The sequence below is a fragment of the Vipera berus genome (assembly GCF_964194415.1).
Source record: "Vipera berus genome assembly, chromosome: 12".
Taxonomy (NCBI): domain Eukaryota; kingdom Metazoa; phylum Chordata; class Lepidosauria; order Squamata; family Viperidae; genus Vipera; species Vipera berus.
Window position 1 is genome coordinate 16,440,606 of NC_138215.1, and position 26,742 is coordinate 16,467,347.

General features: G+C 47.7%; 2 protein-coding genes across 3 annotated transcripts in view; both read left to right on the forward strand.

The window, feature by feature from the left end:
- The first annotated feature begins 266 nt into the window (after positions 1–266).
- Positions 267–21,316, forward strand: PKM (pyruvate kinase M1/2). 2 transcript variants are annotated; one of them, XM_081337292.1, is made up of 11 exons: positions 267–375; positions 6,254–6,411; positions 7,025–7,116; positions 8,997–9,128; positions 9,794–9,980; positions 10,816–11,086; positions 12,437–12,587; positions 13,776–13,928; positions 16,704–16,870; positions 19,839–20,020; positions 21,056–21,316. In XM_081337292.1, exons 2-11 carry the CDS (start codon positions 6,273–6,275, stop codon positions 21,160–21,162), a joined length of 1,581 nt encoding a protein of 526 aa, XP_081193418.1. In that variant the 5' UTR covers positions 267–375; positions 6,254–6,272; the 3' UTR covers positions 21,163–21,316. The 2 variants fall into 2 exon arrangements, with proteins under 2 accessions (XP_081193418.1, XP_081193417.1); XM_081337291.1 differs by lacking the exon at positions 16,704–16,870 and adding an exon at positions 17,538–17,704.
- A 3,880-nt stretch (positions 21,317–25,196) lies between these two features.
- Positions 25,197–26,742, forward strand: part of GRAMD2A (GRAM domain containing 2A) — a gene marked incomplete at its 3' end in the record, with an annotated part of 31,057 nt that continues 29,511 nt past the window's right edge. The window contains exon 1 of the mRNA XM_081337261.1: positions 25,197–25,403. The remainder of the gene's footprint in view (positions 25,404–26,742) is intronic.

Consider the following 26,742-nt stretch of genomic DNA (forward strand, 5'->3'; position numbering starts at 1 on the left):
GGGACAACCGCATCCCCTCTCGTCTCCTGGACTGGCGGTGGACGATGGGGCGGGGCAGCCTCGGGAGAAATCCCCGCGAAGGCGGGCGAGGCAATTGGGCGAGGGGGGGGCTAACAAGAGCAAAGGAGGCTCGCAGGCGGTTGCCGGCCGGGGGGCCGCGCGAGACTCCGATCCCTCCGCTGAAGGCGGGAGAAGCAAATAGTCCGGAGGCCCCGCCCCGCGGGTCAGGCAAGCGAGAGTGGGAGGGGCGGGGCGGCGGAGGGGTTCTCGGGGGCGGCGTGGCGAGGCGGCTCTGAATCACCTTCAGGCTGCGCTGCGCTGGCCGACGCTCAGAGAGGTGGAGACTCTCCGCGGGAACTGACCTTTGGAAGCCGGGTAGGTGAGACGGGGGGGGCGGCAGGGCAGGGCAGGGCCGGCCGCGGGGCAGCCGAGCGCTGTGCTGCAGAAGCTGCAGCAGCAGCCGCAGCCGGCGGCTCTCTCCGGCTCCATCATCTCCTGCCGGCAGCGCGGCTTCTTTCCGCAGGGGAGAAATTGCAACTCCGTGTGTTGGGGGGGGGGGGGAGAGAGAGAGAGAAAGGCGCCAGGTGCCTGTGGCGGGGGGGGCACAGTGAGATGCTGCGCTTTATCCCCCCGTCTGTAGACGACCTTTCGTGTCGGGAGCTGAGTGCGGGGATCCCGCTGGCCTCGTCGCCGGTTTTGCATCTGCGACACGTGAGAACGGGCTCCTTGCCCGTGTTTCTTCGCCCGGGCAAGAAAGGCTGTAATTCAGGCAGCCGAAGAATCGTTAACACGCTACAGCATCTTAAAAGAAAGAAAAAAAAACCCTGTTCCTTCAACCCCCTTTTGCAAAGTGGGAGAGCGGCGAGGCTGCCCTCTTTCCGCCCCCCCCCCCCGGCAGAGGCGCGGGCAGGGAGGGAGGGAGGGAGGGAGGGGCTTGGCACGCGGCCCTTTGTCCGGGGCAACCACCTCCCCAGCCCCGGAAGCCAGGGCCCTCCCAGCGCGCCTGCGCGACTTCGGAGGCGCGCGGGGCCGGCCTGGCTGGAAGGAAGCGAAAGGCGGCGGTTCTCGGCCCGCCGCGCTGCGGCTCCCCCGTCCTTTCCCAGCACCGGCTCGGGATGCTGGAGAGTACCCGGGGCGCTCCCCGCAGAGGTCGGGGAAGGCCGGCGCAGACCTTGGGAGGCTCTCTGGTCCTCCCCCCCCCTCCATCTCTTCCCAGGCTTCCTTCCCATACATACATTTATTTATTCATTCATTCATTCATACGTACATTTATTCATTCATTCATTCATACATACATACATACGTACATAAATTTATTTATTTATTTATTTTTATTAGACTTATATACCGCCCTTCTGCCGTAGGACTCAGGGCGGTTCACAAGGTTTTTTTAAAAACGATACAGCAAATTACAAAAAATTAAAAACAATGAAAATGATTACATTAACCTTGAAATAACCCCAATTAAAATACAATTACAACCCCAATTAATACTCTCAGTCCAGTCCAGAAAGCTCAAAGAGCCAGGTCCTCCACTCCAGGGAGCTTGGGGGGGGGGAATCCCTTCCCGGCGCTTCTCAGAAGTGATGCGCGAGGCCAGGAATCTGGGCGCACCCAGAAGCCTCGAACCGGCCTGGCTGCCATTCCAGGAGCTCTTGGGGCTCTGCCAAGGGGAGGGGGGGCGCAAGAGATGGGTCAGGAGAGAGAGATCTGGTTGCACTTTGCCTCCTCTGACCTGCCTTGTCTCCCCTGAAAGGATCCGGAGAGGCCGGACCAGATCCTAAATCAAGGCAGCCAGGGCTCTTTATATATCTCTGCCTGCTTATTTTTCCACATACTCCAATCTCCTCCCCTCTCCCAGCAAGTCTTGCAAAAGTCTCACCCGTGGTGCGTAGAGTTAGCATCCTTGTTCTCATCCGATCAATCTGTTTTTGCAAGTTCTTGATTTAGACCCTCCATTTTTTCCTTCATTGCTTTGTGAAGGTGAGCGCGCTCCTTCAGTCAGCGCCCTTCGACCATGATGTGGCATTTCCCGGGATGACCTTCCTTACTGCAGCATGTTGCCAGTTGCGGGAGGAACCTTTAAGGAACAAAGGGAATCACTTTCACTAATTATTTGCAACTTTCCTTTCTGTTGTGGAAATGCGTCACTAAATTGTCAGGCGTACAATTTCTGAGCTGGGTAGGTTGAATGCTGTAAGCTCAGGGCAATATTTTGCAAAGGGAGTGGAAGACCAGGTCCAGGTGCACCTCAGAATATTAGTTTAAAATTACTTAGTAGCTGCCAAGCAAGGTTTCTGTGGTTTGATCCTTCAAGGATCTCTTCAGATGCAGGCCGTGGTGGTTGAGGATCATAGAAGTTATAGTCTGGGCATCCAGATTATAGTAGGTAGTGCACAAAAACTGCCCTATGGATACATCTGTCTTAATAAAATAGGAAATTGCTACCTTCCGACTCTCCAGGATGATTTTGTTATTGTTTACTCTGCCAGCTACACTCCAGAATATTTTGTGATTGCTTCACAAGCCGGCCATTACAATAGTTGCCTGTTGTGCTTTCCCATCCCCACTCTCCCAGGGCAAAATACACAAAATCTTCAAATCTTCAGCACATAGTCTCTTCCCACGTGCAAACTAACCTCAGACCAGTGCAGTTATACTTCAGACAAAGAGCCATCTGGGATCTCTCCCCAAGTGAGCTCACGGCCACGTGCTAAGAATCTGGGACAGAGAACCTGGAGATGATGGGGAGATGCTTCATCACACCAGAGGGATGCATCTTGCTATCCCTGCAAAGAACTGTTACAGCTAGCCAAATTTTCATGAGAGATCAGATTCCCCCCCCCCCCAATCTCCTAGTGTTCCCAATGTTCCTAATGTGGGCAGATGGTAGAAGTGTGATGCAATGCTGGGTACTCAGAAGAAGGAAATGACTGTGCAGAATGATTGAGCAGAATAATTTGAAGAAGTAGGTCTTTACTGTTGCATCTTATTCTTGATATTGCCTATTAAATAGCATGGGAATTGCTGCCAATTAAAGTGCTATGTAAGCTTTCTGGACTCATCTTGGGCTGCATTAATATGGGGTATTTTGGGGCAAATGTGAGGACATTCACATTTGAGGAAGACTTCCTCCACCTTGCATGCTTTATCTCCACCCACCTCTCTTTCCCAGGCTGGTACCCCACCCTCATGTTAAGGGAATTTTGGTAGACAAATAATAGAGATTTTCATAGTAATAGTCCACTACTATTGATCAAGTGGTCTGGGAGTGCCAATTTAAGCAACGTAAGTTCAGATGAAGGCTGAAGTTGCACACTGTGGCTTTTTAACAGGACACGGGTTAGTCCTTCACTGGTGAATCAATGATAAATAGACTCAAAAAAGGGAAAAAAGCACAGTTGCCTGCTTCAGATGTGTTCAAAACCTGAGTTTTCTGTGGTGCTCGTGACTTGCAGCAGATTGCTGTGAAAACTGGTGCGTAGGATGGAAAATAGGATGTAATAGCAACTGGCTGCCAGTATACCAGCTGGGCGCAGTAAAGCTTCAGATACATGATGCAGCCATTATTCAGGGTCCCCAAATTTAGCCTTAGATTGTTCCCTTCTGGTTGGTATCATCTGTTCCATTTGGCTTTCCCAGTAGTGGTTTTTATTTTATTTTTTTATTTTTTTTAAAAAATAACAAAAATAAAATGGTACAAATAGTTAAAGACTGGTCAGGTCAGATCTCTTGGGGGCATGATACTTAAGAAAACCCATGCAATTTCAAATTAGGAACCACCCATTTTCTTTGTGATCATATGGGATTGGTATGTTAACAAACAACATTTTATAGCATTGTAGCATTCGGTGTTATTCCTTATCTAACGTAGCATCTGGGCAATAACTCATAAAGGATGATGTTGAAGATTGTCACATGATTCCTGCTTTAACAGTTCACATATTTTGGGCTGTGTCTCAGGTTAAGGCTTGTGTTGTGGCCTCAGGAAACTAAATCAACTTTCTGCAACTGGATACCCTCTCTGCCCCTTCCCCATTAAAAAGCAGGGTGCAGATGCTTGAATTGCCACCTGTAACGTTTGTTAACTTGCAGTGGCAACTATGGATATCTCTTATATGTTCATATTTCCGAAATGGATTGGGCCATGTTTAAAAAAGCACACTTACATTGCAGATTGCAGGGAAGAAAAAAATGATAAAATTTGTACATTGCTCGCTCAGATTTGTGCAAACCTGACAACAGTTTCAAGAATTGCAAGCATCCAGACGCCTGAATTGCAATGAGAAATTGGCTTGCCTTTTTCCTACTAAAGCTTTGGGGTGTTCGTATAAATCATTCTTCTCAAATTAAATCAAAGTGAGCATAAATAAAACCTGCTTCTTTTTTTTAAAAAAAACTGTCGACTACAAAGTTTTAACTGTAAGCTCCAGCATATGTCTTTCTCATCCCCTAGAGGTGAATTGATTGACCTCGGGGAATATCAGTTGTGAACAGCTAACATCAGTGACTTTCTGCAAATAGTTGGAACAAGCAGAAAAACATTTTAAGGCTGCTGCAGAATTTTTGCAGAAAGCTGCCTCCTTTAGGAATCCAGCTGCATGGGGTTTCCTGGTATTGTACGCAGGAAGGACCGCCACATGCTTGTGGTACTTAACTGAAAGCAAGCTGCATCTTCCATGGCGTTAAAGAACTAGCTGTGACTCAGGCCTCTGGCGAGCCTGGGGCGCTCTTCTTCTTTAAAGCCATGCGCGCCAGGGAAAGTTGCACGTAGCACAGCAGGGCGGAGCATCTTACGGGCTCCAGAGCTGAAAGCAGAGTCAGTCTGAAACCCTGGAATAACAGAGCAACCTGAACCGCTCCCCTTGGCTTCAGAAGCAAGAGCAGATTTTCATGGCAGCTTGTAGAATCTTATTTAAAACTTGAGAAATCATGATTAAGTGATGCCTGTTCTTTTAGACGCTTAAGGTCTTCCCAAAGTGAAATTTGGTGGTCCGTTTGTTATGTTAGGAAACGTAATTCTTAAACATGTCATTTAAAAGTTTTGTTTTTCTCATTTTGTTCCTTTAACTGCAAGGCCGAAAGGTGGCATCTTGACTGTGAACCCAAAGTGCTGTTTTATGCTTGAGCGTGTTTTGCCTGTGAGGTGCATAGCTTATTTATTTATTTTATTACATTTATATACCGCCCTTTCCCGAAGGACTCAGGGCGGTTTACAGGGTGATTAAAAACAAAAATACAAAAGTTAAAAACAAATTTAAAAAATTATATTCGTCCCTGAATAAGTAAAACCCCAGTTAAAATTAAAATTAAAATTAAAATTCTCAGCCTGGGCCAGAGAGCTTCGTAGAGCCAGGTCTTCAGGTCCCGGCGGAATGAACGTTAGTTAAGGTTAGTCTTAAGGAAACTTAAATCACTTTTGTTCATGAACATTACACATTCATTATTAGATTTATATCCTGCTTTTATTTTGTACAATGTGATAATGGCGGTTACTTGTGATTCAATATGTAGTTTGACTCTTACGATCTTACCTAGCATAAAACTCCCAGAATTTAACGGGATGCACTCATGAACTTTTCTGAGTCCCCCCAGCCTACTGTTCTTTAGCATTCATAGCTATGGATGGCCACCCCAATGGGACTTGTCAGCATTACACCTGCATAGCCCTGGGAAGATGATTCATCTACATTTAAGTGCTGCCTCAGAAGTGGTTCAGTTTGCATTTTTGCCATAATTTTTGCCCTGCATTCAGAAAAAAAGGTCTCTGAAGCCAGACCCAAGTTCTGCACCACCCCTGTTCCTGTTTGGGTTTGGATCATGGAAATGGATTGGTGCAGCAAAGGTGCATGGACTGGTACATGCAATTGCAGTTCAGAGGAGTAGCGCATTTGTGGTTTATGCTAAATTTGCTCCGCCTCTTTCCTGAGCAAGAACGGAAGACAAGTGTCTGAGGAATTGGGGAAGCCTCCGTTGCTCCTTGAGACTTCAGGAAATGTTTTACCCCTGAATACAGGGCTGCTGTTATGAGGACAAAACGGGACGCCTAGAATCCAAAAAGAGATATTCAGAGCTCAGACTACTCTTCTTTCAGGTTAAAAACGCCTCCCAAATGCTGAAAGTGGCCTCTCTCTTTAGCCTCAAAGTGGAGTATTTCTGAGAATTCTGTGCACGGAACATTTAGAGATGAAGCATTTGGTGTACCTGCTGCTGAATGTTATTGAGTACTGTAACTTTTGTGTTCTTGCTTTAGATATCGACCGTCAGCAACCATGTCTACCAGTGACGCTTTCATCCAGACCCAGCAGCTGTACGCTGCCATGGCAGACACATTTTTGGAACACATGTGCCGACTGGACATTGATTCCCCACCAATCACGGCAAGAAATACTGGCATTATTTGCACCATTGGTAAGTTAGGGGTGAGCCCCCAAATGGAGGTTGGCTTGGGACACTCCTGTGTGTTAGCTCAGCTCATATATAGAACACCTGTCTAGCTAAGAGACTTCCTATTAAAGTCTTGTTCCTGCAATATCTGCAAAGTGATCCATTGACATCCTTTTTCAAGAAGTTTGACATGCTGAATGTGACTGTTTAACAGACTTGGAAGGGACCTTAGAGGTCTAGTCCAACCTCCTGCACGGGCAGGAGTCCCTATACCAGGGGTAGGCAACCTTGGCTCTTTTATGACTCGTGGAGTTCAACTCCCAGAATTCCTGACCCAGCATGGCTCAGCTTGGAAACCACTCCCTTTCCCCTCAGCGTGGCTGGCTCAGGAATTCTGAGAGTTGAAGTCCACGAGTCACAAAAGAGCCAAGGTTGCCTACCCCTGCCCTATACCATTTCAGACAATGTAATTTCATGTAGTTTATTTAAATAAGGAAATCAGATACATGTCAAAGGAAAGAAAAGTGAGTTGCAAACTTGCAGAGGAAGTGTAAGGTCTTAGCTTGATAAGGAGCTATGGATGTAGAGTTTTAAGAATTGGGTCTCTGCTCACCAAGTTTTATTCTCTGTCTCTTAGGTCCGGCTTCTCGGTCAGTAGAAATGCTGAAAGAAATGATTAAATCTGGAATGAACGTTGCCCGTCTCAACTTCTCTCACGGAACTCATGAGGTACAAGAAAATCAGAAGAAAAACCAGGGCAGGAATTGATGGGAATGAAAAGAAAGCCACTTTCTGACATAGAAGTCAAACAGCAGTAATAAATTAGGGATTCTTATTCAATAAGCACTGAATTCAGTAACACAGATTAATCTCAGCCTCCAGATTTAGGGTTATAATTGCAGGTGTCCTGCTCGATGAAACGATGTCCAGTTTCATAAAATAATTCTAATAAGCTGCTACAGTTCTTTGCCACAGATGCATGGTTGCACTGCTGTCCCTTTCCTGGTAAAATGAGGTTGGATTATTTCTTAAGGCTAAGGACTCCTGCTGCCTTCTACTTGGTTGACTTAAATGGTCTTCTCTCTGGAGGTCAACGTGGATTGAATTACTTCTAGTTTCAAATGGCAGCGGATCTTAAATGCCTGGGTTAAACAAAACAGAATTGCGAAAACGGAATGTGAAGTGAGCAGGGCCTGAAAAAAAGATCACACAATAAAGTCTTGGCCATCTTAAAATAGAGAGTACTTGCCAGCAAGCTCTGTACAACGTCTGGACACAGAACAAATATCAGAAGATCTTTTTTTACAAAAACAACAACGCTCCACCTTTCCTTAAGTTGGGACTGTTCAGTGCTGAAAGACAGTTTAGCTATCATTCTCCTGTTACTAGATCCTGCTGCATGCCTTCTTCCACAAGATCGTGAAACACTTGATTTGGTTAGCTCTAAGTATCCCTGCAGATTTGAGGTGACCGAACCAAATCTTTTACTTCCCTGTGATGTTTGAAAGCTACGTGAGATTTTACTGAGTGCCAGGCAGGATATGTTAACGGGACAAAGTGATAACATTTTAAAGGATCCAAGTAATTCCTGGAATGAAAGGTTTCCAACTTGATAAGGTAGCGCATCTGTTTCCCAAATAAATCAGATCTGTCTTAGGGATTGGCTCTGTGGCCTTTGAAAAGCATTGCACTTTAAGGTCACAAGAATTGTGGTACTTTGCAGGAGAAGAGGACAATCCCACTTCTATAAATAAAGCAGCCTTCTCAGCAGTACAACCTTGGTTAGGAGATACTTCCCCCCCCCCTCCCGCCCCCATCTACATCTTTTCTTAAAGGCCACCAGGCTGCTGTTCACTTCCAAAAGGTCAAGCTACAGATTGAAAAACCTTATTAGGGGAGTTTCAGTTTAGTGCACAAAATGCTAGGCTTTGTTCATCTATCTTTCTTTAAAAACCGCCCCTCTTAAAGCTTGGCCTTAAATTAATAGATTCTCAAGTATCATATATACTTGTAAATGAACTGAGAATTTTAGGTGCCACAATACCCTTCAAAAATTGGGTTCAGCTTAACCCTGGATGAACTTATCTACACACACACATGGTAATAAAAGTCCTCGTATATACTTGTGGATAAGCCTATTTGGATATGCTGACCCATGAATTTTTAACAAAATACCATAAGACAATTGTAAAAAAAACATGAAAACTTTAAGTCCCATTTTAACTACAGATGGCATATTGCTTATAATGTTTTGGCAGAACAGTCGGCTTACCAGCGGAATGGGCTTATCCTCAAGTATAAGTATATACAGTAGTTAAAATTACTGATTAATTGCCTTTAAATCTTCCTTTACTGACTTTAGCAGGGTCTTGGTGCTCTAGCAGTGAAGTGAAATAATTCTCTAGCTTAACGTTTCTTGTGGGATCTTGGCTTGATTTTTAACCCTGAGTGATAGTAAGTTCAGAGATAGGCATAAACCAATTGTCCTGTCAAAAAAAAACCTAGATGTGGATTTAATGGATAGTGTTTAGCAAATTGAGGGCAGCAAGATTAAAACTAGGCAGACAGTTACTGTTATTACATAAGGTTTGCACTTTCCTCTCTTTTAGTATCATGCAGGAACAATCAAGAATGTACGACAAGCTACCGAAAGCTTTGCTTCTGATCCAATCTCCTACAGACCTGTCGCTGTTGCCCTGGATACTAAGGGGCCCGAGATTCGAACTGGGCTCATCAAGGGGGTAAGTGGGTTTCTGTCTTTGCGGCGACCCGGTTCTTGCAGTTGGACTGCTTCTGTTCATCCTACTTTGCACCCTTCTGACAAGCAAAGTCGTCGGAGAAGCCAGACTGCACAAGCCATGTTGCTAACTTAACAAACGCAGTGATTCACCTGTAGCAAGAAAGGCCCTAAAATGGACAAAACTCACTTAATAACTGTTTTGCTTAGCAACAGAAAGATTGGGCTCAACTGTGCTCGTAGGTCGAGCACTGCCTAGACTGACTTTCTCTCTCCAGTGATTAAGAATATAGCGGTGGATCACTGAGCAGTTATATAGTAGAGCAGAGGTCCCCAATCCCCGGTCCGTGGACTAGTACCGGGCCGCAGCATGCCAGCAACCGGTCCGCACAAACAAGCAAAGCCCCATCCAGGGGATGCAGACAGTACACAAAACCACATATTCTCCGGTCCATGGAAAAACCTCTCCACGGAACTGGTCCCTTGTGCACAAAAGGTTGGGGACCTCTGTAGTAGAGTTTCCAGGTTACTCTAAAGCAGGAAGCCATGCAGAAAGAGGGGAAAGGTACCTGTGGTGGCTTTCTGCACCTTCTGGAGATGTTGCTTTTGGATGGTCTTGGAGGTGGGGCAACAGAATCCCTGTGGTTTCAACTTGATTTATGCCTGCAGAGTGGTACAGCAGAAGTGGAGCTTAAGAAGGGTGCAGCTCTGAAAGTGACTCTCGACAACGCTTTTATGGAGAAGTGCGATGAGAATGTATTGTGGGTGGACTACAAAAATATCACCAAGGTTGTGGAAGTCGGCAGCAAAATCTACGTGGACGATGGCCTGATTTCCCTTAAAGTTAAAGAGAAAGGTAAGGTCTGCCCAAAGTCCTTTGAAATGAGATGAGTGGCAAATAAATCTAATCAACGGATTCCAAATAATGCACCCAAAGTCTTAAAATAGCAGTATCTCATTCAACCCACCATTTACAAAGTTCGGCCGGTCCGGTGGGGGCCTTACAAACTTTACAAAATCACAGCATCGCCGTTAAAGCCACTTGCAAGGATGCAACCTGGCTTGGTGATCCTCTCAACTCAAAGGCTTATTGAAAAATCTCTCCCCTCCCCCCTTTTTATGACCCTGTCATCCCTTATATGAAGTGGGTGTTGGGGCAACTTAATGGAGTTGAGAGTTTACTGGCTGGATGCCCTTCCTGACACCTACTTGGAATTCACGGCAGATATTTTCTCTTTGTGCCCTGATAAACCTCTGTCCTTGCCTAGCACCAAACTCAGCTTCCTGAGTGGGAGGCGAGCGTCTTCACCTCTAGGCCATTGTGCCGGTCACTTACTGAAAAAAAGTTCTCTATACCATAATCTATATCAGGGGTCCCCAACCCCCGGTCCACGGACCAGTAGCGGATTGCGGCATGCCAGCAACCGAGTTTGACCAAAGTTCTTTTGCAAAGATGTCAAGAGTTAAAGGTGACCATTTTGATCCCAAAGGTGCTTTTCCAAAAGGCAGATGGACTTTCTTCAGGATCTGAAGAAGCTTCTTGGATGAGAAGTGAAACATTTTCAAGGGGGGGGGAAACCCCAAGAAAGTCCAGTTGCCTTTTGTGGGGGGGGGGGAGAAACACCTTTGAGGTACAACGATTGAGCATCTCCACAGACATTGACCCTGTTGATGTTTCAAATCCTTGGCAGGTGCTGACTTTGTCATGACCGAAGTTGAGAACGGAGGGACGTTGGGCAGCAAAAAAGGGGTCAACTTACCTGGGGCTGCTGTAGACCTGCCTGCTGTTTCTGAGAAGGACATCCAGGATCTCAAGTTTGGTGTCGAGCAGGACGTGGACATGGTGTTCGCCTCCTTCATCCGTAAAGCGGACGACGTTCACGCCGTCAGGAAGGTGCTTGGGGAAAAGGGGAAGAACATCAAGATCATCAGCAAGATCGAAAACCACGAGGGGGTTCGCAGGTGAGGGGCTGGTTCAGAAAGCCATACCTGAGGCTTATTTGATTCAGGCCTTGCCGGATAACTTTATTCAGGTTTTCTTTCTGACTTCTGGCTTAATGGTAGGATATTTATCCTAGAAACTGAACTGCACGGTGACGGCACTTCGAAAATCACTTGTCTTTCTTTAAAATGTCACAAGTGGACCTGAAATGCTCAGCAGACTTGATTCTCTCTCTCTTCCCCCCCTTCCCCCTTGGGGTTGTGTACTATTTGACGCATATAAAGGTAGTCCTCAACTTACGATCACAAGTGAGGCCGACATTCCTGTGTTGTTAAATAAGACATTTTTGTTAAATGAGCTTTGCCCCATTTTACAGCATTAATCATTACAGTGATGAATATTTATGTTACTTATATTTAAGGGTGTAGGTCTATACATACGTTATACAGAGTACGTTTAAATGTGTGTTATGTATGTGTACACTTTGAGAGCAAGCAACTAAATTCATTTTTAATCTGCCATTGTACCCACAGTAAAAAAATGACAAGGTTATCTGCCCGCCTGTCTGTCTGTCTGTCTGTCTGTGTCTATCGCAAAGGGGGATCACATGACCCTGGGATGCTGTGACCGTCGAAAATATGAACCAGTTGCCAAGCCTTTGAATTTTGACCCTGGGGATTGTTGTGATTCAGGGTCAGCCTGTGGGTTCGGCAGTTGGGTCCGAGGAATCAGAGGAGGAGGGGGGTCTTGAAGACCTTGCTGAGGGGGTTGAAGATCTTGCTGATGATAGCCCTCAGGCAGGCCCCTCCCACTTGGTCACCATGGAGACCCAGCTGTGTGAGCCTGACAGTGTGGATGAAGATGACCCACAGCTGGCCCTGTTCAAGGACGCCCAATGCAGGAGACAGTCAAGTAGGAGTAAACAGAGGAAGGCTGTGGGGCTTCTCGGAAGGAGGCAGAGAGAGGCCACGCCCTGAACTCTTTATAAAGGGAATGTTTGGGGAGGGCTGGTTTGCTGAAAGCAACCGCTCAGATAGTGTTTCAAAGCTCCTGTATCTTGGTTCGTGTCTTGTTTGTTTTTTGTAGTAATAAATTTGGCAGACGTAATTCCAGCCTCTTGCCGTTTGTAAAGGGGTTGCCTTTTCTGCAGGGCCGGTAGCAGGCTGGTACAGAACAGGGATGCTGCAGCAGTCATAACCGAAAAAGAGTCATAAGTCACTTTTTCTGGGTGCCATTGTAACTTTGAACGGCCACTGAATGAACGGGTTGTAAGTCGAGGTCTAACTGTAGTTAACAGGACTTTAACTACAGTCCTTGGCTTCTCTTCCAGCACCCTTAGCCTATATAATCCTTCCCTCTTTCCTTTTCAGATTTGATGAAATTATGGAAGCCAGTGACGGCATCATGGTTGCCCGGGGTGATCTTGGTATTGAGATTCCAGCCGAAAAAGTCTTCCTTGCCCAGAAAATGATGATTGGCCGATGCAACCGAGCCGGCAAGCCTATTATCTGTGCCACTCAGGTATTTGAAGGCTTTGAGCAAAGCCACTTAAGGGCTCTGCGGCAATGGAGCGCTGTCTTTCTCGGCAATTCTTAATATGGCATCTTGTGCCCGTATTGCTGAGGGAAATAAAAGGGGACCGAGGTTAATGGGGTGCCTTAAATAGCAAAAAAAAAAGTTACTGTGGAAGCTTGTCTGGAACCATTTTTAAAGCGTCCTACAGGTTAGCGTAGAATTAAGGATTTGAACTTGGCTAGCAGTTGAGATTGCTGTTGACACCTGAGTGTCCGTAGATTTTTACCTTGTCCTTTACAGTGGTTGGTTCAAACTTTTTTGCAGGGAGAGACACTTAGCTACAGCAACATCTTGAAACTTGGAAGAAAATAGATTCCTATTCTGCTTAATTGGACTGGCGGGGAAGTATTGCTGATGAGGCAGATTGTTAGGGCACCCCCAAAGCCAGAGGTTAACTCAGAAATTCAAACACACACACACACACACACCTAAACTTCTCCCAGAGTGTCCATGAGGTTGCCAGAAGCTGTGACTCAGCTTCGAAGTGTGGCAAAAATAAACGAGTGATTGCAACTGAAGCACTGTGGGCTAAGAGCTTTAACACAATTAAACGATGGGCATAAGCCCTCCCTTACAATAAGGTGATTTGCTCCGAAGGCAGTTTAAATCAGCTCAGGGCTCTGAGATAGGCTATAAATGTTGAGGTTGCATTTCTTTAGCTGAACTTTAGAGGTAGTTTGAAGCTAGATAGGTTCCCCTGGATGGGGAACCTACTACTACTAAAGGTCTCATTTTTTTGGCCTTGAGGAGGACAGTTGATGCCTTGCTTTGTCCCCTGTAGCTTTGTTAGATAGAACTAGAATAGCAGAATAGTAATAGAATGGTAGTTAGGATAGTAGAACGAAAGGATAATTTCCTGACGGTGAGAACAATCAATCAATGGAAGGGTTTGCCCTCATAAGGTGTGGGTGCTCCATCGCTGGAGGTTTTCAGAAGAGATGGGACCATCGTTGGTCTGGAATGGTATTGGGGCTTCCCTGTCTGAGCAGGGGGTTGGACTAGAAGACCTCCAAGGTCCCTTCCAACACTCTTGTTCTGTTAACGTTATGAGAAGCTTCCCCTTTCTTTGCAAGATCATTTTAATAGGGCGACTCTGTCCTGCAGTGGAGCAAGTAATTTTTGTTTGCCTGCCAGATGTTGGAGAGCATGATCAAGAAGCCCCGCCCGACACGTGCGGAAGGAAGCGACGTAGCCAATGCTGTCCTGGATGGAGCCGACTGTATCATGCTGTCCGGAGAAACTGCCAAAGGAGACTATCCCCTGGAGGCTGTCCAGATGCAGCACCTTGTAAGCTTGCCCTTCGACACTGGCTGGTTTAGAAGCACTGGCTCTCCCTCCCAGTTGCCCCTCCCAACCAAACCTTTCCCAGACTGGTAGCTAGCAGAGTGAGTTATATCCAACAGTGGCTGGTCTTTCCCCCTGACCTGTCCACCCAGCTTAATGCCTTCCAGGTATGCAAAAGTTGATGCACAGCAGATCTGGAGAAGGCAAGCCTTGTCTGCAGAAGACAGAGGCTATCTTACGGGCATGCAGGTATAACTGGACGGGGGATCTAGTAGATTTGCAGAGCTTGAGACCCTTTCATCTGTCTCTCGGGTTGCCTAAGCAGTCCAGATCCCTCATGTTCAGTTTTGAGTTGTTGTTTTTTTTGTGTGTGGGATCCCTGTTGAAATAAGAGAATTGCCTTGGTCCCTTGCATGTGACCTTCCATTGTTTAATTATCTGGGCTTTAAAAGTAACTTGGCTTCTTTATGTTGCTCGGGGGTGGGGGGGAGAGAAGGAAATCCCCCGGGTGGAAATACATGGGTCTGAATCCCAAATTCACTTCTCTCTCGTCCCTAGAACTTCCTGGTAACTGGGCAGGGGATGGGGAGAAAGGGTGGGACTGGGTGGCCCCTTCGATTTTGGTTTTTGCTGAAGTATTCTGCCCTTGGATAGTATCTAATTTACAAAGTGCATGACTGACCTCATAAAACTGCCAGAGAACTTCTCTGATCTGCTTTGGGATTTTGTAGTTTTTCCATTGACCGACTTTGTACCAAATACCAGAATTAAAACACTGATTGCATTGGCTGTTTGCTGTGGATTACAACAGCCTTATAACCTACTAGCGTCAGCTGCAGTATCAGGTTAGTTAGCTTCCTCAAAAGAGCTCTCCTCCTGTACCAGAAGGATACTAACGCTACATCTTGGCTTGGACCGAGTTCCTCTGATAACGTCCCGTCCATCGTCACCCCAAACAAAAAGGATTCCCAAGGCCAAAAGCATGACTTACGTTGTCATACTAATCCTCTCTAAAACCTCCTTCCTTGGATTGCACGTTCCCCTCTGCTTTCAAATCGCTTAGGACAATAGGCTAAGGGAAATTTAGGGAGTAAATACAAACAGGGCAGTTCCTCCAAAGTATTGAAAGGCAGGAAGATTGAGTCAGTCCTCTGAAATGGTTCGGGGAAGACATTTCTGGCACCACCAGAAACCTGGACAAGCAGAAGAATTGACCTGTTTTCCAATAGCATTCGGAGATAAAAAAAAGTTAACATTCAACCTTCCTGTTCATCTCTATTTTCCTTTGAGAAATACACACAAAGATCCTAAGAGCCCTCAACGTTTTGTTGGGGTGTGTTAAATTTAACTGACTTTGAAAAGATTTAGAAGCAGTGTCCTGTTTGCCGTAAGTATCTCAGGAGAATTGAGAGTGCCCGCAGAAGGTTCTTCCTGATGCCTTCATTTTCAATATGTAAACATTCAGAAACCCTCAAATTAAAATATTTTGAATTAACAGCCGGGGGGGAGGGGAAGAACAGCCTGATTTGGGGACTTGAAGGATTATCGTAACCCTTAGGCTTCCAGGGGTTATTAAAAGCATTTTTGAATTGTAATCAGAACATGCTTTTCCTAGGATCCCAAGTCTGAAATAAAGAGGAATTTTGTCTTTATGGGGCCGCCTTCCCTCCTATTAGCCTCCATCTGTAGTCTGGAAGCAGACACACATTCACGGCCTCATCCTTGAGAACAGATCTGCTGCTGTAACAGATTCGCAGAAGAATATTTCAGGTTGCAATTAAATATAGATTCTAAAATGCATCTCGGCATCACTGTGCCTTCTACTAAGACTAACTATCTGTATAATGGTGGGTTCTGGCTTTATATCATCTCCATCTTTGTAAAATGCACACAATCTTGATCCTTGGAGAGGTCTAAAGTGCAGTAAAAAGCATAAATTTCCAAAATTGGGCTATGTTGCTTTCCCTAATGTGTCATGTTGCAAATAATTCTTATCGACTCTTTACCTAAACTGCCTCGTTATAATAATCTGGAATGGGTAGAGCTTTGCATGCTTTAAAAACGCAAGCCAAGTCTCAACTTTTGGCTGGGAAGATCACATATCAGCTAGTTCCTGAAACGGGACACACCAATTCAATACACCGTGGTTGAAAAATCATTGTCTTGGGACTAACGGTTATTTTCAAGGAAGCTCACGAGCACAGAAGCATGGAATTGACCTGCCATTTAAACTCGGGGGGTGGGGGGACAATTACTTGAATCCTGCACTGGCTAACTTACAGGAGAATATCTGAGTTTGGGCAAATTCTTACACAGCAGTTGGCAGATTTAAGTGGCGTTTCTACAGCCAAATGAGAGACTTGGTTTCCTGCTAAAAAAATTTGGGTGGTGCAGCAACAGAATCTCCAAACCTCAGGATATATAAATAATAATAATCCATTCAGTGGCACGGCAATGCTGGTTTTGTAATCGGAGCTTAGCACGGATGCCCTGAAATTTTAGTTAATTTCATTGGTGGATTTGAGCAACTCGCCTCCCTTCAACTTGACCTGAACGATATCCCACTCTTTGAGTACTGATTGTGGCTTTGGTGGTGGTCCTAATTTGGGAAGCTGGATGCTGCCTCACCCTCACTGTCGTCACATGCATGTCAAATGAGCCATTAACTCTCTCTGCCTATTAACGTGATCACATTACTCCGATATATCTCTTTTCCTTCTTTCTGTGTTGCTTTTCCCTTCCCTTCCCTCCCTCCCTCCCTCTCGCTCTGGCCTACAGATAGCTCGCGAGGCCGAGGCAGCGGTCTTTCACCGTCAGCTGTTTGAAGAACTTTATCGTCTCGCTGCTGGCAGTCGCAACTCTTCCGAAGCCATGGCTGTAGGCGCTGTGCAGGCCTCTTTTAAGTGCTTAGCTGCAGCTCTGATAGTTTTGACAGACACCGGCAGGTAGGGCTCAGACTTAGCCAGCGTAAGCAAGTAACCTTGGCTGGAGGATTTGTTACTGGTAGGTAGAGGTGCTCTGGAACAAAACAAAACAAATTTAAAAAAGCAAGCATCCAGGTGCTGCTCTATGCCAGTAGGTTTCTCCCACAGCATTCTTAAAACTGAAAAGTGTCAGCATGTCAGTAGGCAACCTCGGCTCTTTTATGACTCGTGGACTTCAACTCCCAGAATTCCTGAGCCAGCCACGCTGAGGGGAAAGGGAGAGGTTTCCAAGCTGAGCCGTGCTGGCTCAGGAATTCTGGGAGTTGAAGTTCCACGAGTCATAAAAGAGCCGAGGTTGCCTACCCCTGGTCTAACCAAGCAGGATTTTGAGGTAGGTCAAAGCAGATCCAAAGAGGTTCGCAGATGTGCATGGAGTGAATGCACAGGCCGCTGGTAGACTGGCGTGTGGGGTGATGTGGGCACCAGGTGAGCCCAGGCAGTGGATGCAGACCAAGTTGAGCCGAGACTCGCCTGCTCTTGTTGAGGATGACCGACTCATCCGGGTTGATTCCTACCTTGGTTGCCTCCACGCTGGTTCTCCCCTCCACTCGGCCCACCATCGTCCCCACCTCCACTCTTGCTATGCCTGACGTGTCCGCCGTCACCCGAACGCCTGTTGCTCTTGTAGATTGCTCGCGAAGCAGAGGCAGCCATCTTTCACAGGCAATTGTTCGAAGAGCTGCGCCGGCTGGCCCCCCTGAACCGAGACCCTACCGAAGCTGCCGCTGTGGGTGCCGTAGAAGCCTCCTTCAAGTGCTGCAGCGGGGCCATTATTGTGCTCACCAAGTCTGGAAGGTAGGAGGCTGAAGGTGCTGGCAGAAGCCGCGAGGACTCTCTCAGATGGCCCGATAACAGACGCGCCCTGCTTCTCGGCAGCCTCCCTCTCTCGCTTTTTCTCCCTCTCAAGCACAGGTTTTCAGTATCTGGATGGAAGTGCTGCTAACGTAGCCTCGGACTGCGTCTTCCCAGGCCAGGAGCTGCTTGCTTAGCCAGTGGTCCTCAAGCTTCACAGCACCACTCCGAACTGAACAATAACTGTATAGGGTTGGACAAGAAAATACACACACCGCTTTTCATAATTAAGCTTGTACATCACAGGCTTGCAGACCAGTGTTTCTCAACTTGGACAACTTTTAAGATGTGTGGACTTCGACTCCCAGAATTCATGCTGGCTGGGGAATTCTGGGAGTTGAAGCCCACACTCCTTAAAAGCTGTCAAAATTGAGAAACGCTGTCTCACAATAACAGCGAAGCAGCAGCTTGCGGCGGACTTGTGCAAACAAAAGGGGAAGCAAAGCCTAGTGGGAATTTTCATGGGTCTCCCTACTTTGACTGGGCAGGTCTTAGAAGCTTTTAAAAAAAAGAGGGCACTTCCCAGTGCATAAACCTCCAGCAAATTTTAGAACGGAGGTCCCCAGCCTTTTGGTCACCAGGGACCGGTTCCGTGGAGAAAGGTTTTTCCACAGACCGGAGAGTGTGTGAGTTTGTGTGCCTCTTGCATCCCGCGGATGGGCTTTGCTTGTTTGTGTGGACCTTTTGGTGGCATGCCGTGGCCCGATACCGGTCCGCGGACTGGGGGTTGGGGACCCGTTTTAGAAGACCTGCTTTAGAGCCGAGGTGGCACAGTGGTTAGAATGCAGTGCTGCAGCTACTTCTGCTGATTGCTGTCTGCCAGGAGTTCGAGTCTCACCGGCTCAAAGTTGACTCAGCCTTCCATCCTTCTGAGGTCGGTAAAATGAGGGTCCAGATTGTTGGGGGCAAGAGGCTGACCCTGTAAACCACTTAGAGAGGGCTATAAAGCACTGTAAAGCGGTACATAAGTCTTAAGTGCTAGTGCTATTTAGTGGAAAAGTTGTGGGAGGTTAGTTATTGAGTGGGCAATGCCCATAGTTCAACAGCTGTGCAACACACACATTGAAACTTTGATCTCATTCTTAAATCAGCACACAGTTTGCACATTAAAAGGGGGGTGAGTTTGCTTCCAATTCAGTGTATGATGGAAGCCAGACCTTCATGCTAAATCCTAATGTTTATTTGAACATAGTGTGTTAGTTACAAGAACACAGCAACGGCTTTGTTATGCCAGGTTTAGCATGCCACGCAACTGGGTGCAAGCCTGCAGTTTGTTTATATCACTGTTCAAACTGGATAGTGAATTTTATTTCCTGCAGATCAGACCAAGGATGGCTGCACTATTACTATTACTTGCAGCTAGAATTGGTGCAGAGTTCTAGGAAATAACAGAAAAGCAGCAACTGAAATGAACTATCCATTATATTGGCACCTGCCTAGAGCACACTTTAAAATTAGAACATACTTCCTGCTAAAGCTTTCTTACTGTTTTCTCATAAAGGGTTGCTACTTACCGTTTTCTTGGGAGTTCTGAAATACTGTGTTTTACAAATATAATTTAGTTCTGGATTGTATTCTCCTAATCCTATTTCTGTAAATGCTTTCAATCTCTTAGTCCAGGGGTAGGCAACCTTGGCTCTTTTATGACTCGTGGACCTCAACTACCAGAATTCCTGAGCCAGCTATGCTGGCTCAGGAATTCTGGGAGTTGAAGTCCACGAGTCATAAAAGAGCCAAGGTTGCCTACCCCTTAGTCGATACCAAATTGCCTCACGGCAAACACTTAATGCTTGGTGTTGAGAAAAACAAGGGACTGGAAAGAAAAAACAACAACGTTCCATTTGGGGCAGATATTTTATTGAATGTGCTAATTCTGTAGATTGGTCTCCTGGGAACTAATATTTTTAAATAATACTAGAAGCTGTTGACACCACGATGTGCATGTATGAATCTCAGGATATCTTTTTCCATCCTTTTGCGTTCCTTGTTTTAAAGCCAAACTGGACTTGTAGAATTGGAGGTGTTCCAAGTCAGCTGCCGGTGATGAAGATAATTAAGCTTCCCAAATCTTTTCCAGATCTGCCCACCTAGTGTCCAGATACCGACCACGGGCCCCCATTATTGCTGTGACACGTAATGCTCAGACTGCCCGCCAGGCCCACCTTTACCGTGGCATTTTCCCGGTGATGTGCAAGGAGGCAACCCTGGATGCCTGGGCTGAAGACGTTGATCTGCGTGTCAACTTGGGCATGAATGTTGGTAAGAAGTCATTTATGAGTCTGGATTTCCTTCCTATAAGATTAGCACGGAAGCTGAAGTGATCTACTGCTCTGGCAATGCGTTTTCCAGAAACTGGTGCCATTTGACACTGTATACCGCTATAGGCATGCTTTAGTATTTAGAGTGATGTGCCCAGACCTGTGGGTGTTTCAGATTTAGCCATTCCTAACTTCTAAGTCAGGGGTTTCTAAACTTGGCAACTTTAAGACTTGAGGACTTCAACTCCCAGAATTCCTGAGCCAGCGTGGCTCAGCTTGGAAACCTCCCTTTCCCCTCAGCATGGCTGGCTCAGGAATTCTGGGAGTTGAAGTCCATGAGTCATAAAAGAGCCAAGGTTGTCTAAGACAAGGCTCTTCAAACTTGGCCCTTTTATGACTTGTGGACTTCAACTCCCAGAATTCCTCAGCCAGGCACGCTGGCTGAGGAATTCTGGAAGTTGAAGTCCACAAGTCATAAAAGGGCCAAGTTTGAAGACCCCTGGTCTAAGACATGGGTTTCTAAACTTGGCAACTTTTAAGACTTGAGGACTTCAACTCCCAGAATTCCCCAGCCACTTCTAAGAGGTCAGAGTAGATGGTCCACTGTAGGTAGTCCTCAACTTACAGCAGTAACTTAGCCCAAAATTACACCGATAAGTTGCCGTTGTAAGTCGGGGCATAACATAACCAGATTTTGCTCGACAAGTGGGATTGGTTGTTTTGTTTGTTTTTTTTGTAGTAAACAAAAAAAGTAATGGAAACTGGCAAAAGAGCCTTTGTAAGTGTGTGGTCACATGACTGCGGGTCACCACCAAAACGGCCATAAAGTTTGCCAGGCACCCTGGAATGAGATCACGTGACCACAGAGGGAAGGTGGCCATCATTGAAAAATGGATTTTTAAGTAGCTCTGCGGAGACCTGAGGCCATTTCATTAAGACGGTCATTAATCAGTCAGTCATAAGTCGAGGACTGCCTGGAGATTCCACATTACCAGTCTTTCTTTCTCTCACATTTTCTGTTTTGGTCCCTTTCCAGGCAAAGCTCGTGGATTCTTCAAGTCAGGGGATCTGGTCATCGTGCTGACTGGTTGGCGCCCTGGATCCGGTTACACCAACACCATGCGGGTAGTGCCTGTCCCCTAAAACGGATCCCCTGCAGCCACCACACCCCCTCCTCCCGTCTCGCCACCTGCCCCTCTCTCGCATTAGACCAGCAGCTGCTTGCAATCTTGTTCTTGTCTGTAGAACGGATAGTGACTGCCCTAAGCCATCAAGCGCAGTAACGGGGTGGGGGGGGGGAAAGAGACTTCAATTATTTAGGAATACTTGAAATAGTTTGATAAGTGGAACCTCTCCCGTTTCTTCCTTGCCCTGGGCTTGTTAGGAACCAGTATGATCCAGCAGCCGGAGATGGCCCAGTTCCTCTTCTAGAGTTATCTGCTCCACAGGGGAACTAGGACTATCTTGGCTGGCTTATTTAGTACAGCATTTTAGGCGAGGCTTGGTGTCATACTTGTCCTGAATCCCACCTCCTCCCCAGCCCCTCTCCTTTCTGTAAATCTGTGTTGTCATCACTCTGCCAAAAACACTCCACTCACCAGCTCTGCTACACCTTAGCTTGCTCATTCTTGCGGGGCCTCTCCAGTTCTTGCTGCGTGATACACAAAGCGTGCTTGTTCCATCGTAAGCCAGGATGTGCATCACTTGACCAGGCCGACACACCCTCCAGTAGGGGTTGACCCAAACTGCCTCTAATGCCCCATGGAAGTTTTAGAAAGCAAATCTTACGTTTCCTGTTCTTCCTTGCCAGTAGACCTGAGGGATATCAGATTATATATATATATAGATTGCTCTGGTTTTGACAGCATAGGAAGACTTGGAGGGGGGGGGAACACCATTTTTTTCCCTCATGAAACTTAACACAGGTGAGCCAGGCCACCGAAATTATTCCCATCCTTGCACTCCACCCAACCAAAGCTACCCAGGGTTGCTTGTGCTGCTGTTGTTGAGTTGTCTTGTGTTCAAGTTGAGCCATACTTCCTGACAGTGCACTCTGTAACTCTATATACGTTACCTGCTGCTAAGAGATGGATCGTCAGAAGCCACTTTGTACATCAATAAAGCAGAGTTCAACCCATCCTTTCCTCTTTGAAGTTTGAACGTTGTCTATGGGGCCGCGATGGGTTGGACGCGACTTCGCAACTAACAACAACAAAAACGCACAGCTGAGGTGCTGCGCTGCATGGGAAATGTGCATGGGAAATGGATCGGGGAGGGGCTGGACTTCCCTTTTGCAATAATGGTAGAAATTGAGCCCAGCGTCTTTCCTTTCACACCTCAAATAGCAATAGATACTTTTTTTGGTGGGGGAGAAGTTGGGATGGAAAACGCAACTTTAGCATGGATAGTTTAGCTTTGGGGTTGTTGTTTTTGCACATAACAATGGAAGACAATAAAGCGATTAGGAATTCCTGTTATTTCATCTTAAGTTTATACACTTTGCCAAAATGCGTAGTTAATAGTAGTGAAAATAGTTGCCAACTTAAAGTTGCAGAAATAGAAATGGGTATTGCAAAAGCCTGCTCAACCAGCGGTGAACAGCCTTCAGCAGGCGTCCCCAAATGCTATCTGGAACTGGGTTTTTTTTCCCCCAACCTTTTAAGTTGTGTGGACTTCAACTTTCAGAATCCCCCAGCCAGCACCGCAAAGCAAACTTCAGCCAAAGACCTGCTCCTGAATCCACCTGATTCAACTTGTGACGCAGCCAGCAAAGGACACCCTAGGGCAGGGGTAGGCAACCTTGGCTCGTGGACTTCCAACTCCCATAAAAGAGCCAAGGTTGCCTATGCGTGCCCTAGGGGGGGTGGGAAACCTCAATTCTTGACAGAAGAGGCAGGAATTCCAGAGAACAGCTGCCCTGTGGAGGTGTGCCTGCACAGTAGGACTTACTCCAGGGATCTCTTAATGAGGCTGTTGTGCTTTGTGGCTCCCAACGGAAGCCAACAACCTTTCTTGTAAAGGCAGCACATCATCTCTTGGCCCTGAAGGTTTTGGTGCAGCAAAGGAGTTGTGTGACTTGTCTGCAGGCAACAGCTTTGGACTAGGGCCCATTTGCAGGTACCCATAGCCAACTGCCATGCAACCCCTAAATTTTAAAAACTCCCTGGTAAGCGTGCTCCGTTCCCCTGCCACCTTCCTTTCACCTCAAATGACCTTCCAAGCAGGGGTAGGCAACCTTGGCTCTTTCATGACTCAGGAATTCTGGGAGTTGAAGTCCACGAGTCATAAAAGAGCCGAGGATGCCTATCCCTGGCTTACAGCAATCTGTTTTATTCTTTTGTAGGACCTAGATGGGTTCCCAGAGACAAAATAGAAAATCCACCTATGGTAGAAACAAGCTTTGCAAGCCAACATGCCCATTATTTGACTTACAAAATTAAAAAAGGGACAAGAATTTGTGGGTTATATTAGGGCTCCAACGAAGCAGCTTCACTTCTGCTTAAGGAATTATTTACTATCTGCTGCGTAGGGCATCCTCCCTCAGGGATTATGTATGTGCTTAAATGCAGCAAGAGCACAATTGGGATCAGAAATTCCATAGTTAAGGAAGGCAATTAAGTGAGTGGCGCCCAGCTTTATCACGTTTTTTCCCCCATGGTGGTTAAGCGGATCACTAACTATTAAGTGAATCAGGCAGTCATTATGCAAATCTATCGACTTTGCCAGCTGGGCCACCAAGTGACTCCAGAATGGTGGAATTATTATAAATGCTGCCCTTTGCCAAGTGCCTCAGTTATGATCCTGGGAGCATGGGGCTTTGCAACGGTTGTAAATGCGAGGACTGTGCCACTGTAACTTTAAAAGGTTGCTACGCTAATAATTGTAAATTATTAAATACGTAAACTGCACTACACAGCCCAGCAGGATCCCAGGCTGCATGTTTTATTATTTCAAGGCTGCCAAGTGGCCATCTCCCCAAAGTTTTCCTCCTGCTGCTTGCCTTCAGACGTTGTGGGTGCTTCATCACTGGAGATTTTTAAGAAGAGACTGGACAGCCACTTGTCTGGAAAGGCGTAGGGTCTCCTGCTTGAGCAGGGGGTCGGACTAGAAGACCTCCAAGGTCCCTTCCTTCCAGCTCTATTCTGATTCTGATTCAGTTCGCCCTCGCCAAAGCTATTTCAGTGCCAGAAGCGGGCTTGCCCAGCCAGCGTTTCACGGAGTTCCTCTCCAAGGCAGACTCCCCAAAGGCGTCCAAACTACAAGGAAATGCAAATATTTAGCGATAAGCGGGAACATCCGGGAAGCTTCTCAGCCGGCCCGCAGGGCAGGGAGGAGGGATGGAGCCTCTCGTCTCGCCGGGAAGGACGGAGCATCTACGAACAGGAGGCTGCCGCAGGGTTGCGCGCTCACACAAGCACGCACAGAGGCAGCCGCGCCCGGGAGCTGCACCCGCGTTGACCCAGCCGGGCGCTTCTGGTCCCAGCGAGCCCAGACTGGGGAAAGCCAGCTGCGAGCGCCCCGGGGCTCCGCGTGCCACGATCAGAGCCGGCGCACTTGAGCCGAGCACGTGACAAGCCCCGGGACACTTAACCCGCGACAAGAGTGTCGTGGGAATGCAGCCTCGGGTCTTCTTTCAGGGGTTTTTTTTGGGGGGGAGGGGGAAGGGGGGTTTTTTGCGGAGCCTTTTAAGGGCCAATTCTGCCGGGGGAGAAATCCCTTGCTATGTCTTAGGAGCGAGGGATCCTGCAAGCGGAGAAAGGGAGCAACCGTCCGGCGTTCAGCTGGCTTTACTTCAGCAATCCGAGTTGTGACCTTTTGCACGCTGGTCGGGGGCGTTGCATTGCAGCCCCTGCCGCAGCGGGGACTCTGCCCGAGAAGGAGCCGCTCAGCCAGCGCCAGCCTCCGGGGCGCCACCCGGTCCTCGGCAGGCAGCGGCCCCTTTAAGAGCGAAGGAGCCTTTTTTTTTCCCTTCTCCTTTCCCAGGCCGGCTCGCCCCCTTTCTTGCTGGTGGGCGTGGCCTTGCGGGAACGGTGCTGGAAGGAGCCAATCGCGGCGCGAGAGCGTCCGAACCGCCGCCGCTCATAGGCTGCCGAGGGGGGCGGAGCCTGAGCCGGGCGATCGCGAGCCGCCGGGAGTGACGGCCCGCCGCGGGAGGGGAGGGGGGGGGCAGAGGCGATCGCGCGCCGCCGGGCAGGTATGCGAGTCGCCTCGTCCCCGTGTCGCCCGTTTCGTGGGAATGGGGCGGTACGCGCGGCGGTGACTCGCGAGCCGGGAAAAGAGCTCCGGGGTTCAACCGCGCTTCTGGATGGCGGGTTGGAGGGTCCTTATCCTGCTGCTGCCCCGAGGAAGCTGCGGAGCTGAGGGAACCGCCGCCGCCTTTGTATGTACGTCGGAAGCGGGTGATTCGGGCGAACGACCTCCTTGCAGAAGCTCTGCGGGTGCCTGGCTTTGTGTTGTCGTCGGAACCCCGCGGGCGGGAGGTAGACGCGTGTCGGGCAGGGAAGGGCTTCCCGTCTCGTGGGAAAGGAGCGCGGGTTACCCCGAGGAAGAGAGGCTCCTTTTCTCCTGCGGGCGTCTTTGCGCGGACTCGGAGGGGGTTAGGGGAACTGGGTCGTTGGAGGCCGGCCCTGGCCCGAGGCTGCGAGCGCAAAGGCGGAGCAGGCGAGGAAAGGAGGTGTGGCGGGAAGAGGAAAGGGAGGCCAGCGCTGGTCCTTGGGTCAAGGAAAGCCTTGCATTGCATCCGCCCTTCCAGCCATTCCCGGGCCAGCAGCATCCAGACAAGCGCGCCTGCACTCTTGCACCAATTCCCTGCTTAATCCTGGCGCGGCCCTGCTTAAGCTGGCCCACCTTGCAGGGTTATTGTGACAATGCAAGTGTGGAATTTTGCCCTGGCGTGCAAGAGACCATTAATGGGCACAGGATGCTGTTTACTGACTGGAGCACTCCCCCCCCCACCTTTGGTCCCTTTGAGTCAGTGCAACTGCCTAGAAAATTTCCTGCATCTTTGTGGGCAAGGTTTTTCCAGAAGTGGTTTGCCATTGCCTCCTTCCTAGGGCTGGGAGCAGGTGGCTGGCCCAAGATCCGTCCCACTGGCTTGGTGTCCCAGGCCGTACTAGAATTCTCCGTCTCCTGCTTGCTAGCCCTGAGGCCTTCACCGCTAGACCAGACTGGTTCTCTTGTAAGGCTTGTAAAAGAAGTACCGGTAAAAGTCAGTTTCCTTGGTTCTTGGTTAGGAGAACAGCTTCTCGGCAAAACGTGACTTTAGAGGCCCAGTTCAGCTCCGCCGGTTCTAATGGAGAGAATTCCCTTTCTCCTAACTTCATTGACAAAACTTATTACTTTGGAATTGCTCTTTACAACAGATACAACTTTAATTCTGTCCAGTTGGGTGGGATTATGAAATCCCTCCTGGTGAGTGTTGGCAAATATTAAGGGACGAGTAATCTCTGCCAGCTGTGTGGCATATATTTTTTTTTAAATAAAATTAGGCTGGCAAAGAATGCCGAACTCTTTAAGTAGATACAAAACAGCCATTTTTAGATGCCTGGCAGGGGTGTCTGCAGGGTAGGGTCAAAAAAGTCAAATGGCAACTGCAAGGGTATCTGTGAAGCTTTGTCTGGTTTGCATGTACATTGCAGAGGTGGTTTTAATGGGTCTGTACTTTAAATTCTGGATTTTGTGCTTCGTTGCTCTGGGACTGCAAATAAATCCAATCCATATATT

Coding starts and splice junctions, on each gene's coding strand:
- PKM (XM_081337292.1), top strand. CDS start 6,273: ATGTCTACCAGTGACGCTTTCATCCAGACCCAGCAGCTGTACGCTGCC. Junction 11,087..12,436: donor AACCACGAGGGGGTTCGCAG/GTGAGGGGCTGG, acceptor TTTCCTTTTCAG/ATTTGATGAAATTATGGAAG. Junction 20,021..21,055: donor CAACTTGGGCATGAATGTTG/GTAAGAAGTCAT, acceptor GTCCCTTTCCAG/GCAAAGCTCGTGGATTCTTC.